At 39.4% G+C, this 13,163-nt stretch overlaps 1 protein-coding gene across 1 annotated transcript in view; it reads left to right on the top strand.

The window, feature by feature from the left end:
- Positions 1 to 12,914, top strand: part of CNTNAP4 (contactin associated protein family member 4) — a 246,084-nt gene extending 233,170 nt beyond the window's left edge. The window contains exons 22-24 of the mRNA XM_059667397.1: positions 7,445 to 7,663; positions 7,994 to 8,065; positions 12,039 to 12,914. Of these exons, the coding sequence (XP_059523380.1) occupies positions 7,445 to 7,663; positions 7,994 to 8,065; positions 12,039 to 12,232 (485 nt within the window). The 3' untranslated portion in view covers positions 12,233 to 12,914. The remainder of the gene's footprint in view (positions 1 to 7,444; positions 7,664 to 7,993; positions 8,066 to 12,038) is intronic.
- The last annotated feature ends 249 nt before the right edge of the window (positions 12,915 to 13,163 follow it).

Here is a 13,163-nt window from a genome sequence, read left to right as displayed (position 1 = left end):
CCAGAAATGAAGGAAATACTTTCCCACTCTCACTTTCTCCAGTATTCATTTCTTAAATCCAGGAGGAACTAAGGGGTAATTTTGGATTACTGTCAATGTTAACAAATATTAGAAGCAGATATTGAGAAAGGAAGTTAAATTTTAAGAAAAAATATAAAATTGTACTAAGTTCCTATTACACTTCAAATTTTTAAAGGCTCACTAACTTTGGCAATAATAATGTATTAAGTTGCGAGCTATGGTGGAAAAATCAAGGCTTTAGCCAAGCAGGTCCTCCTGTCATGAATAATATAGTACATTAAGTTTGCTTTTCATATTCATAATTCACTGTAAAATTAAGCTCTGAATTCTGTACCCAGATGCTTTGATATGTTAGAATAGTTTTATGATTTATTATAGGTACAAGCTGGTTACTTTTTCTCATTCTGATTGGTAGCATTCATATGTTAGAGGTGATGACCAGTGGTCATTGCTCTCTTACTGAGGCTACGAGCCAGGAAGCACACACAGGTCACTGCAGTGCAGGTGTGGTCAAGTGTAAATAAAGTGTGCAGTCAGCAAGGGAAGGGCATCTACTCAGTCTCACTGAAGAGCTGAGAGAACAATTTTCAATGTGTCAGAAATCCTTTATGAAAAACCAGCCTCCATGCCTAGAGGCAAGGGGAAAAGGTGACTTAGATACCAAGGACACTGTGACTTTGTAAAAACAGGGTGGGCAAAAGTAGGTCTATAGTTATTTAAATGGAAAATAATACAATAATAAATAATAATATCAGAATAAACTGTGTTTTGTGTACTCACAACTGTAAACCTACTTTTGCCCCCCCTGTATATTGTGAAATGCCTCTTAAGATAATGGACTGGTTACTTTAAAAGCAAGCTTTAAAGGAGACATACAGTTTAGAGCTAGCAAAGTAAGAAAACTACTGAAAATCATTTATTTTTAAGTGAGCAGGTTGATTTTTAAATATTTTAATATTTAAAATGTCATAGACTATCTTCAATACATAGTGTGATTTCATTCTTGTAAGAAACTACCTAAAATCATAGTTTATATTCATCACATTGATTTTTGAATATTTTAACAATTAAAATGTCATAGACTTCTTTAGGGTATGATGTGACTTCATCCTGCGTTGGTCCTTTTCAGAGTTAGCTGGATTATTCTGCACTACCCAGACCTAGAAACTGAAAAAGGCCATTTCTCCTCATTATGACGCATGAGCATAGGTCAGAAGTGTCATGTCCCAAGTCCAGAGAACACGCATGACATCGAAACATGTCATCTGATTTTAATTATAGAGCAAATGATAAGGTCGACATTGGGGTTTATCAGAGTCACAGATCATCACAAGTAACTCCAGATGGGAGGGACAAGCATGCTCACACACCCCTGTCGCCTTCATTTGGCCATCAAACATACAACATAGAGCTCTACTTACACCTCAAAAGTGCCAAATGATGAAAGTAGTCACAAAGCCCAAATTATGTATGTTAACACTAGAATAATCTCTAAAATAAAAAGGAGAAAGTGATTGTTTATTTCTTTAATTACTAACATGCTTTAAAATGTACCTGCACCATGATTAAGTAAAAAATAAAGCCACGATCAGGTACTCACACTGTTGTGTGAGTGGATTTATTAAAGAACAGGCATTGATGGGAGAGAGCAGGGGAGGGGAGGGAGATTGGCAGGGGTGTGGATTCAGGACCTCAGGGGTGAGAGAGGGCACAGCCACAGCAAAGTGATACTGGACAGGCCAGTCTAAGGGTCTGCAGAACTCATCAGAATAAGATGAGTGAATTCTGCTAGTGTTGCCTGTTCACTGAATAGAGGGTTAGAGATGGTTTCCTTGTCATCATAGCACAATTTGATATTGTTACATCAGAATTGCTCTCCCTGCTTGATACCTGCTGGTAATGGTCGTTAATGATGATTGGAGTGAAAAAAGTGTGCCCGCCGCGCATCCTCATTTGTAGAACCTGGGGCGGGAGGACAGAGGGAGGCCGTTCCATTCTCTCTGGTCTCCTTCTGAATAGGCAGACAGCCTGGTGTCATTCCTCGTTCAGCACGTTCAGAATGTACCAAGCACCAATGCCAAAGCTGATGATTCCTCAGTCAGCTCCTTTAGGAGAACAGTTTACTCAAAAGTTATATAAAAAGAGATCTCTCTTGCCCTAGCTGGTTTGGCTCAGTGGCTGGAGCATCGGCCTGTGGACTGAAGGGTCCCGGGTTCAATTCCAGTCAAGGGCACATGCCCAGGTTGCAGGCTCGGTCCCCAGTGCGGGGCATGTGGGAGGCAGCCAATCAATGATTCTTTCATCATTGATGTTTCTCTCTTCCTCTCCCTTCCTCTCTGAAATCAATAAAAAATATATTTTAAGAGAGAGAGAGAGAGAGAGAGAGAGAGAGAGAGATCTAAGATGTAATTAACCAAAGGAAATGTAAAGGTATAAAGTTTTGTTGCTCGTTTTTAAGCTTTTGTTGGATTGCAGTTTAGCCATGTGAAAAAAAGAATCTCAATTAAGATCATTACATAAACTTGAAATTGCATAGAACCTCTCATGCCCATATTTTGAATAATTATACCATTTAACCTATTGTAAAATGACTGAAAAATCGCTGTTCGAAGGCGGAGTGCAGTTACAGTGACTGTTTATTACAAATGGGTAATGGTGCAGGGCCAACACCAACAAAACGTGCTAACACATCACGGTGGCAGCGGAAGGCTAAGAGCAGCAAGTCAGCCCTATGCATATTCTTCCATAATTTATGGGCTGCATTACACTTTCTCTTTCCATCCAAAACTCATTGTAAAATTAAGTTAGGAGTTCTGTTCATGGCTTGTTTTTTCTGTGAGAAGAGTTTTCTAAAAGCCTGAAGATGGTTTTTACTTGCTCTGAGCGGTAGCTTTGGTATATTTAGAGGCAATGACCCATAGGGGTCATTCATCTCTTCTGAGGCTGCAGAGTCAGGAAGTAACTCAGGTCTCTGCAGTGGAGACTCCGGCCAGATGTAAATAAAGTGTGTGGTCAGAGGGAGGAGGGCGTCTACTTCATCTCCTCGGAAGAGCTTTAAGAACAAACTTCAGTCTCAGATATTTCATGAAAAACCTGCTTCAAAGCCAAGGGAAGCCATAAGAAAGTTTAATTAGACTATTTCGCAGGTCTTGTCCTAAGACACTTAAGATGAGACAGGGTGTACTGAAAGCACAAAAGAAGACATCTAAATATCGAAATAAATGGCTTCCATATTAATCAGGTTTTCAAGGTTAGAGCTCAGGGCAGCAGGTGTGGTTGGCAAGTAAACACCCTCTGTGAAACACGGCTGCTTCCCCCATGTGGTTTTTCTGCCTGCCTTGCCATTGTACTTTTCCACTAACTCTTTTTTGTTGTTGTCGTTGCCTCCTTGTTGTAATTGCATAAAATGGTAAAAGTCTGCAGGGTCTCAGCCCTGCTTCTCCTTTGATTCACTGCAGTTTTCAGGCAAGCCTTGCTTATCTGTACCTTCATGGAGTAAAGATGGTGAGATCCTTTTGCTGCTCGTGAGATCAAACGACTTAGCTTCGCTTTCTGAGTTTTATTGGTTTTTGTTTTGTTTTATCTTTTTTTGGTTGTGGTTTTTGTTGTTGGTTTTGTTTTGTTTTGTTATGAGAACCACAAGAAATTGTACGAGTCACTCCTTCTAATTGTTCTTCCACTTAACTCCATATCCTTTCCAGAAACAGTGATTAAAAGGTGCTTCATACAAATTTTAATTCCTTGGTCCTCTATTTTCCTAGTAGACCTTTTGTTAAAAGATTTCCTCTTCAACAAAGCATTTTATTGGAAAATACAATTGAGGCTAACTTTCTGATAGGCAAAGCTACCCAGAAGTCTGAGTCACATGAGTATTTTTATAACCAGAAACATGCCAAACATGATTGTCTTTCAGGGTTTATGTAAAGCAGGAGACATCTGTCTTCGATTCCCCCACCTTCCTGTTCTCACCCTTACGTGGTGTTGGCAAATCATCAGTCAGGTGATAGGAAGGATGTATATTTTTGCTCATTGGCTTTATTAGCATCATGGTCAATGCAGATCTCTGTTGCTATGTATTTCTAAGGCCAACTCTGCTATGAGCACCTGAATATAGCTGTTCATTTTGTTTGGACTTAACTCTGGGAAGATGGCTGCAAAGTCCCTGTAGTTCCCCTTCACTCCTAATTCTAATTGCAACCCACTGACTCTCCCAAAACAAGGAGGTGTTGGTCCAGCCCACAGGCAGTGGGGACCCTGGAGGTTTCTGGTGAGAAAGTGTGGTGGGACTGGTTGGAAGAGAGTCTGGGGGTCGGCCTACAAGCGTCTGGGGGGCAGGGGAGAGACCCTGAATTGTTTGGATTCCCACCTCCCACTTGGAAATCTGGACTGGCATAGATCTCTCAATCTCCCAGGGGGAAAGTCAGCATGAAAACATCAGTGTGCCCATTTCCCCTCTTTGCCAAAAGGGAATGACCTGAAATTTGAGGGCTTCCTGAATCCTACTGAGGGTGAGCTGAAATGTGGGCCAGTTCCTCTCTCCTGAGTTGGGTGGGTGCTCTGTCCACAGTTTCACTGACGTGGATGGCTGCCCCGTCTATTTTCTCTGGGCATCAGCCATCTAAGGAAGCCAGTGACTGTGACTCAACGAGCAGATGAGAAAAACAACCTCTACTTAAGAAGATTCAGCAGCTATAAAATGGAAGAAAAACCAAAGCAACCAGAATCATTCCCTATCGACATAAAGCTACTCCAGGAGACAGATGGCATTCGGAATGAAACGTAGTAAGAGCTTGAAGGAAATTCTAGTAAAGCAACAAAAAGACCTTGAGGGATGAAAACTTTTTTTTTTTTTCCAGACTGAAAAACTCAGCAGGAAAGAATGGTCTTTGTTGATGCTTGACTTTATCACCTGGAAGATAAAGTGAATGAAACACTTGACCCCCCACAAAAATAAGTCCTAAACGATAGAAATCAGGAGGCACAGTAAAATAGCTTCGAGAGTAGTGGAGGAGACTCAATGTGAGTAATCAGCCGTCCACGCAGTTAAAGGGGCCGAGGTGAAACAGTAGTTGGACGCACCATCTATGAAATGTTCCGCGAAAGAAAACCTTGTGTCCACAGATTTAAAGCGCCCAGAATAGATGAGGGCAGTCCAGGCCTAGGAACAATCTGACAGAGATTCCTAAATCACAGGGAAGCTTGCAAATTTGGAGAAAAAAAGTAAAAAAGCCAGAAGCTGCTGGAATAATAGCTACAGACTAAGAGACTAGGTCTGTGAAAAGACGCATCCTTAAATAGACACCAAAAAAAATCACCTCATTCATTAAGATAAAGTTCTGTTCCAGATACATCCCATCACAGTTTCTAATTTATTTGTTCCTGGCATTATCACTCTTCAAAATTTTCATTAGTTCCTTTCTCTCTGTTTATTTTCTGTCTCCCCTGATGGAATGCACGAAGCTTGAATTGCAGGGAGCTCTTAAACAACAAATATTAATGGTCTGACTTTCCATTTTAACTTTCATAGCTTAAAAATTTTATACAAAAATTTATAATAGGAGAAATGTTTTTAATTTTTAAAAGTCACCTCATGTCAGACTTTTATTAAGGAATGAATCTTATCTATTTACTTTAGTTTTTTTTTCTTCTTTTTTGGTTCAAAAGGTAAGATTTTTTAAAGGTCTAAAGAAATTTTATTTAAGATTTTAACCGCATAAGAGAAATGGGAAAAACACTGTTCTGGTTATGTTGTATTAAAGTATTTCCTTTTCATTTCTTGTTAAATAAAACAAACAAACAAAAAACAAAACAAAAAAATCCAAGGCAAGAATGCAGTCTTTCTAAAAATATATGCGTTTGAGTGTATATCCATTCAAATGAATGACTGCTATGTGGTGGGACTAAGTTCGTTCTTTGGTTTGTACACATTGATGCAATGCCTCCCGTGTACCGACGTGATGCTGGGCGCCGAGGTCCCCTGTACACTCGTGGAGCTCGCGGTCTAGCATGTGAGCAGCAGTGATCCCTCTCAGCGCTGGGAGGCAGGGGTCCTGGCGGTGAGACCCTGGCCTCTGGAGTTAGACAGACTGGAGCTGAATGCCTTGTCCCCCACAACAGGAACGTGATGTCATCCCTCTAATGCACGTTTTCTTTTTATAGCAAATGATGCTCATGATACTAAACATCCCATCAGTATTTTTATCGTTCGGTATAAAATGTGAATGAAAAGGGAGGAGAAGGAAGTGTCCTTCAGAAACCCTGATATGATGAGACAGTTCAATCAGAACTGAGTTGCCCAGAGTTACTCCAAGAATAGCTGCTCTCAAGCCAAAAATAATAATAATAAAATAAATAAAAGGTCCTGCAGAGGATACGAGCAGAGCCAAGGAAAGAATCTGTCTGTCAGAAAGTGGTTCATGAATAAAAGAAGCCTGTGGTTGGAAGTCCAACAGGCCTGGAGTCCAGTACATGACACCAACTGTGTCATCTCAGGCAAATCCCTAAAATTCTGAGCCTAAGTGTCTCCTCTATATGACTGGAATGAGATACTCATGGCAACTGCAAGGGTCACACACAAACATGCAGATCCCTTAGAGCACTCAATAAATACTTAGTATCTATTATGTTATTTTTTAAAAAGAGAGACCAAAATGCACATGTGGTCCATGTCTCCATATGTGCAGGGGAGGGGAGAGCGTATTGGATGGATGGATCCACTGCAGTCTGATAACCTTTGAACTCTAACACTGCCTAGCTGCACTTGTTTAGATGCATGCTCTTCAAGCATAAAATAGAAATCTATTCTTCACTGTAAAATTATGAATTAATATTCTAGCATTCAAGCCAATCTCTGCTCTACAACAGTCCCATATTAACTCAATGCTCATTCAATTGGGGGAGTGTATACCTGTTTTCAGGGGCGCACAGATCTTTCTGTCTGAGTGATGGCAGCCATTGAATCTGGAAGAAAGGCATGAAAGTTCTCACTGCTGTCCATGAGCAATTAGGGAATCTCTCTAAAAATTGCGGGTGGGGGGGGGAGTTGGGGGTTAACCTCTACTATGTGAGACCATCATCATGAACCCTCACCTGTTTGTATCCCAATCCATTCTTATGGAGGCTTTAATCATTTCCTGGGAGTTTGTCATATGTAATTAGCCATGTTTAAAATCTTGCCTTCATTAACCTGGAAAGACTCAGCAGTTATTGTGAAAAGACTTAATGGATCTGACTTTTTAAATAAATGCCAAAAAAAGGAATTTAGTCACTGTGTGTGTGTGTGTGTGTGTGTGTATGTGTGTGTGTGTGTGTACGTGTGCAGTGACTAAATACTTAGACAGCTGCTGCATTATCAGACCTGGAACATTCCATTGTAGCATTCCCTACTTGCACTACTAATCCTGCTGTTTCCTTGTCTTTGCAGAGCACAGTGATGTTGACCAGGAGACGGCGCTGGCTGGTGCGCAGGGCTTCCTGGGCTGCCTGTCTGCAGTGCAGCTCAGCCACGTGGCCCCTCTGAAGGCTGCTCTGCACCCCAGCCGCTCCGCCCTCGTCACTGTCTCAGGGCACGTGACGGAGTCCAGCTGCGTGGCCCAGGCTGGCACTGACGCCACATCCAGAGAAAGGACGCACTCCTTTGCAGGTAGCATATGTGTGTGTCGTTACCCAGCCACAAACACAGCTTGTCCATTGCCTCAAAAACTTCCGATGCTGCTGTTATGCGACATTCTCCAGATGGTTTCTTAAAATTGCTTTCGTTTAACTTTCAGTTCCCTTTCCCATTTCTCTCTAGATTCTCACTTTCCTATGCATGCGGGACATCGCAGTTGACATTTCTTAAGTTTAAAATAACAGAGATCCCACGTTGACCTACATTCTGTTCTGCTTTAAAACGTTTATGACATTTTCAAAATTCTTTTTACTTGCATATATCACCCCCTCCTTTTTTTCCCCTTTTGTCCTTTTACTGCAGATCATTCTGGAACAAGAGATGACAGAGAGCCCCTAGCTAATGCTATCAAAAGTGACTCTGCCATAATTGGAGGTAATAGAAAGCATGAATGAGCTCTTCTTTGGTTCTTATCATCGCTAGGAATGGTGGATCTCTAGCCTTCTAGAAACTCTTTCAGTGTTAGCCACTGAATCCTGAGGCCCATGGGATTGGTTTATTATTCCTACTGGATTGTCTTATGGAGGAGTATTCCTAAATTCCCAGCTTCCTTGGAGATTTTCAGCGTAAATAATTGGTCATTTTACTGAAGCACCACACTTAAAGAATAGTTGCTAAACTCTAATAAGGAATATAATTTAGCTGGAAAATGGCCATCTACATTCCCTAGGTGATACTGCGTATATTTTAAGAAGTATCATTTTTGATGGCTTCTTGGACATATCACTGCTTCTTCAGGGGTTTATGTAGAGTTGAGAAAACCTGAGATTAACATTAGAAGCATATATTTTATGTTGCCTTAATGATTAATAAAACAGACATTTCCATTGTTTAGATGCTACCATCAATAAATATTATATTTTTACTTACATTTGTATACATTTTAGGTAAATTGAATTAAAATGGTTCCTAGTTATTTTAACTAGGAACCACTTTTAAATTGCAGAATTAACAAAAAGGTTTGAGTATATCTTCCTAGCAATGAAAGAGTATATTCTCTGAGACATAATTTTTTTTGATACCGACCCCCCCAATTTTTTCTTCAAGATTAAAGATTTTAAGAATGGCATTATAATCAGATTATTGAAATGTTTCTGACTCACCTTTTTTCCACACTGTGCACATATGAACATAAAAAGTAAACATTTATTTCATTACATTGCCAGATAAAGTGATTACTCATATACCTGGGAAACTTATGTGAGCTTCGGTTTTATTTTTTTATGCCCTTACTCACCTAGACATCACCTTCCTTTAAGTAATTAGGATTTTATTTAGGCAGTATAGTACTGGTCAGATCTTTGTGAGGATATTCACATCCTCATTGCTATTCCCATTGCTTTTCTTTTTATCAAATTCATGGTGTATAAATTAAAGATACCTAAATAGGATACCCAATTAATCATGTAAGAAGCAAAAAACCTATTAGAAGAGTTGCTAATAACTGCATGTCTAAAAAGAAACACATGAATATATTAGTAACACATTATATGGTGAAAACTCATTTAAAGCTATAGCATTCCAATCTCAACATGTTAAAGCAGGGTTTCTAGTCAAACAAATGGTCTCAGTCTCATAATGGTGCTTGCTATACATTTAACCAGTATAGATATAGGGAGATAGAGATACAGGGCGAGAGAGAGTGATTGCACAGCCAAGTCAATGTCAGAACTAAGTATTTACTCTTTAGAATACTGTTGTTGTGGTCAAAGATCACTGGCCAGATTTGCAGAGTAAAGGAGAGCTCTGGTAAGTCATTCTGTGTTATTTAGAATGGAAACAAGTTATAGATCGCCTGTGAAATTCTTACTTGATTCAAATGCATAGAGCAGAGAAGGACAATATGGAAGGTTTGCAGCTCGGGGACTCGCTAAGATCTACGGATCTGGTGTCTGCCCTTGATCATTGCAGGGACTGAGAGCCTCAGAGGCAGAACAGCTGGCTATGGCCTTCTACAAGGCCTTGCCCGGGGCCATGTGCAGTTTATCTGCTCAATCCCAGAATGTCATCCTCGTGCATTTCTCCATCTGGGAGCATCCTGGTAGAATTCTTCGCCCCATTGTCTAGTTACTTATAAACTGCACCCACAGTGTAACAATAACTAATTCATTTAAGGATTTCCCCAAAGTGGATAATCCCCCAGTGTTCTATATTTCAGATGATCTTTTCTTCAGTTACAAACACTGAATAACATAATATCGGAAATTGATTTAACAAGACATTTAAAAACTGGTGACCCAGTTTTAGAGGATTTACTGGAGAAGGTTTCTGGCCAGGCCACACAAACATGGATGGCCAGGTTTAGACAGAGAGAAAGCTACAGAATTTCCTCATAAAAACACATTCACACAGAGTTTCAGATGGCAACAGCATAGAGTGCAGTAGTTGGCCATATTTTATTTAGAATATCTTTTGTATTATTTGTATAACAGGTTAAATCAAGGTTTTTCTTGGACGTGACAAATCCTGGCATAGCATCTTCCCCAAATTAAAGGACATAAATCACAAACACGGAGAAACTGGTTCCAGATCCATTGGTGACTTTGGATGGACTGTCTGGATGTCCTCCTCAGGCCAGTGTGATGCTGATGTTGATTTTATAGTTACAATACCCTGCTCTCTATGACGTCTCCATCAGCTTTCATGTTGACATGGTTCAGGGCATATTTTAAGCAAGAGGCCTATAACCAGATGACAGAGATATTTATAGCAATTCAACTGGTTGATTTTCTAAGGTGAGAGGCAAAACATAACAACAAATAGATATTCCGATTAAAATTATTATTTATTAATATGGCTAATAATAACAAAAATAGCCATACACATCAGTAAATTCTTCAGATTTGAGGTACAGAATTTGGTTACCACATTTATATTAGATTTAGCTACATTGCTCTCCTCAGATAAGGTTGACCCAGACAAAAATCCACTTAGTCACTGGCAATGATGTGATTAGCTAAAGTGAACCTGCCCCTAAAATCATGTGCTCAGGAATCTACTGTCACTGATGGGACCTTTCGTAGGTTTGGCTTGGTTGGACTCCATTAAACTAGAATGAAGACTCATAGTTTTACAATAGGATCCACATTGCTGTTTTCATTGTATCTATTTTTGTCTGTAAAAAACAACCATTAGTTAACAACTCTACGGATCTCATCAGAAAAGTCTGTTAGGAAACTCTCCAACGCACGGTGACAGACAATAGCCTCCCAGATTCTATCTTTCATGTGAAAGCTTGACTTTATCATTGACAATATACACAGGGGTGGGAAAAAGTAGGTTTACAGTTGTTCATATGGAAAAATACAAACAAATAATAATTTAAGAATAAACTTTCGTGTACTCACAACTGTAAACCTCCTTTGGCCCACCCCTATTTACTGTCCGTCATTCTTGAAGGGACATTCTAAAATGGAACTTCCTTTATTTTAGAGAAAGTATCTGCCAGGTTTCCAGGTCAAACAATCATAGTTTGTCTCTCAGTCATTCTTTCAATAGAAATGGTGTTCCGTGCAGCAAGAAGCAACTAGGACAGCTCACAGCTCACACATTCACACAAGCACTTGCTTGGAAACAACCGTCAAACTTCAGGGTAGAGGACCAGAGGTACTTTATGGAAAATTTTCATTTCTTCACCCAAAATGTTAAGAGTTATAACCGAAGGTCAAGATTTAATGAAATGAGTAATTTTCAGTATTTCGTCAGAGACACTCTTGAATGGATCTGTTTTTTTCTTTTGTTTGTTTTCCTGTGATTGCCTAGCAGTGCAAGCCTTTTTTTATTTACAACCAGAAGTTTCAAAAAAATCAATATTCTTCATATAGAAATGATCTAAATGTACCTATATATGGGTATCAATATATTTCATTAGTCAGGATTATTCATATACTATATATAACCTGTTTCTGCTACTCAGCATATGACAAATTATTGAAAATCAACATCATTAAAATGTTTACATATTTAAGTATGATGACACATTTAATTATTTTGCGGTGTTACTACTATCCTATAATTTCAAAATAATTATAACTTGTCTGAGTCTTAGTTTGAAGTGACTACATGGTCTTAGAGACCTTCTTGTGTTAAATATAAGTGCACGAAATAAATTCAATATAATATACATCCAGAATAATTGGGGCGAGTCATCCTCAAGGGTAATAGAACTCAGAAGTAAACTCAATATATCATGATGCCACTTGATCCAGAAATATCTGAAATTTTGATATTTCCAATTTTGATTTAAGCTGAAAATAATTTTATGCAGACTTATGAAACAATGAAGTCAACACCATCTCTGTTCAGGCGAACCTTCTGACTTTGGGTTTCTTTTCTCTTCTCTCACCAGGTTTGATAGCTGTTGTGATCTTTATCTTGCTGTGTATCACTGCCATAGCTGTTCGCATTTATCAGCAGAAAAGGTTATACAAAAGAAATGAGGCAAAAAGGTCAGAGAATGTAGACGGTGCCGAGGCTGTTTTGAAAAGCCAGCTTGATAGACAAAATGCAGTCAGTGAAAATCAGAAAGAGTACTTCTTCTGATTGGCAGCCATGGCTTAGCTTACAATGACGACAGTGTGTTTTAATCGCCAGGGGCTCTAAATGGACAAAACTATGTTCTTGCATTGAATGTACAGGCGATGGATCTGCAGCACTGCCATCTCGCCATGTCCAGACTCGCGATGGCTCCAGGAGGCCTCGTCCAGTGACACGTTTCCCTAGCAGTCATGGTCTGAAACAGGAATTAGATCATGTCGCTCATTTCCAAATGTTCTGATGTGATCGAAATGCAAGTTTAACTGGCTTGACGATTGTGGTTTTAAACACTGTGCCCCTGGTCTTTCAACCACGTGATACATGAGTTTTGTTTGAGGTAAATATCAAAACTGGACGAAATGGCCTTGCTTTGTTTGAGAACATGTGCTGTGTCTGCTTCAGTGTTCCCCTGGTGTTATTCATAGACCTGGAAACGCTTCTAAGATCCTGTTTGGCTGGTGTTTGCATCTTCAGTGGCCAAAAGCATTTAAACAAACCCCTTTGCCTTTCTCTGTATTACATTCAATACAATTGATCAGTAGTCTTGAAAGATGTTTTCTTGTCATTGATTTGTTTGTATTGCTCTTTTCCTATTTGACTGTTCTTAATGATTTTGAATACATTAGGTTTTGAGTGTCAGAATTCAGCTCTGAACGTAGAACTCATATGTAACAAGACTCAGAAGGTGCATTGGGGTACCTTTATCACAAAGTACCAAAAGTGTGTGATGTCTGGCCTTTAATTTGCTATTCTTGTTTGGGAGTGTCAGTAGTTCAGACCTTGGGTAAGACCAATTTCCCAAGGATTATGAAATGTTGGTAACTAAAGTTGTTGATATAAAAACACAATCCTTAACACTGCCAAATAGTATCTTTATTTATAACTGTAATATCTCAAATGAACTATACTGCCTAGAATATTTTCCCCAGATGTTATG

This window comes from Myotis daubentonii, chromosome 15 (assembly GCF_963259705.1).
Source record: "Myotis daubentonii chromosome 15, mMyoDau2.1, whole genome shotgun sequence".
Taxonomy (NCBI): Eukaryota; Metazoa; Chordata; class Mammalia; order Chiroptera; family Vespertilionidae; genus Myotis; species Myotis daubentonii.
Note: the sequence above shows the minus strand (reverse complement) of the source record. Positions and strands in the feature narration are given on the sequence as shown.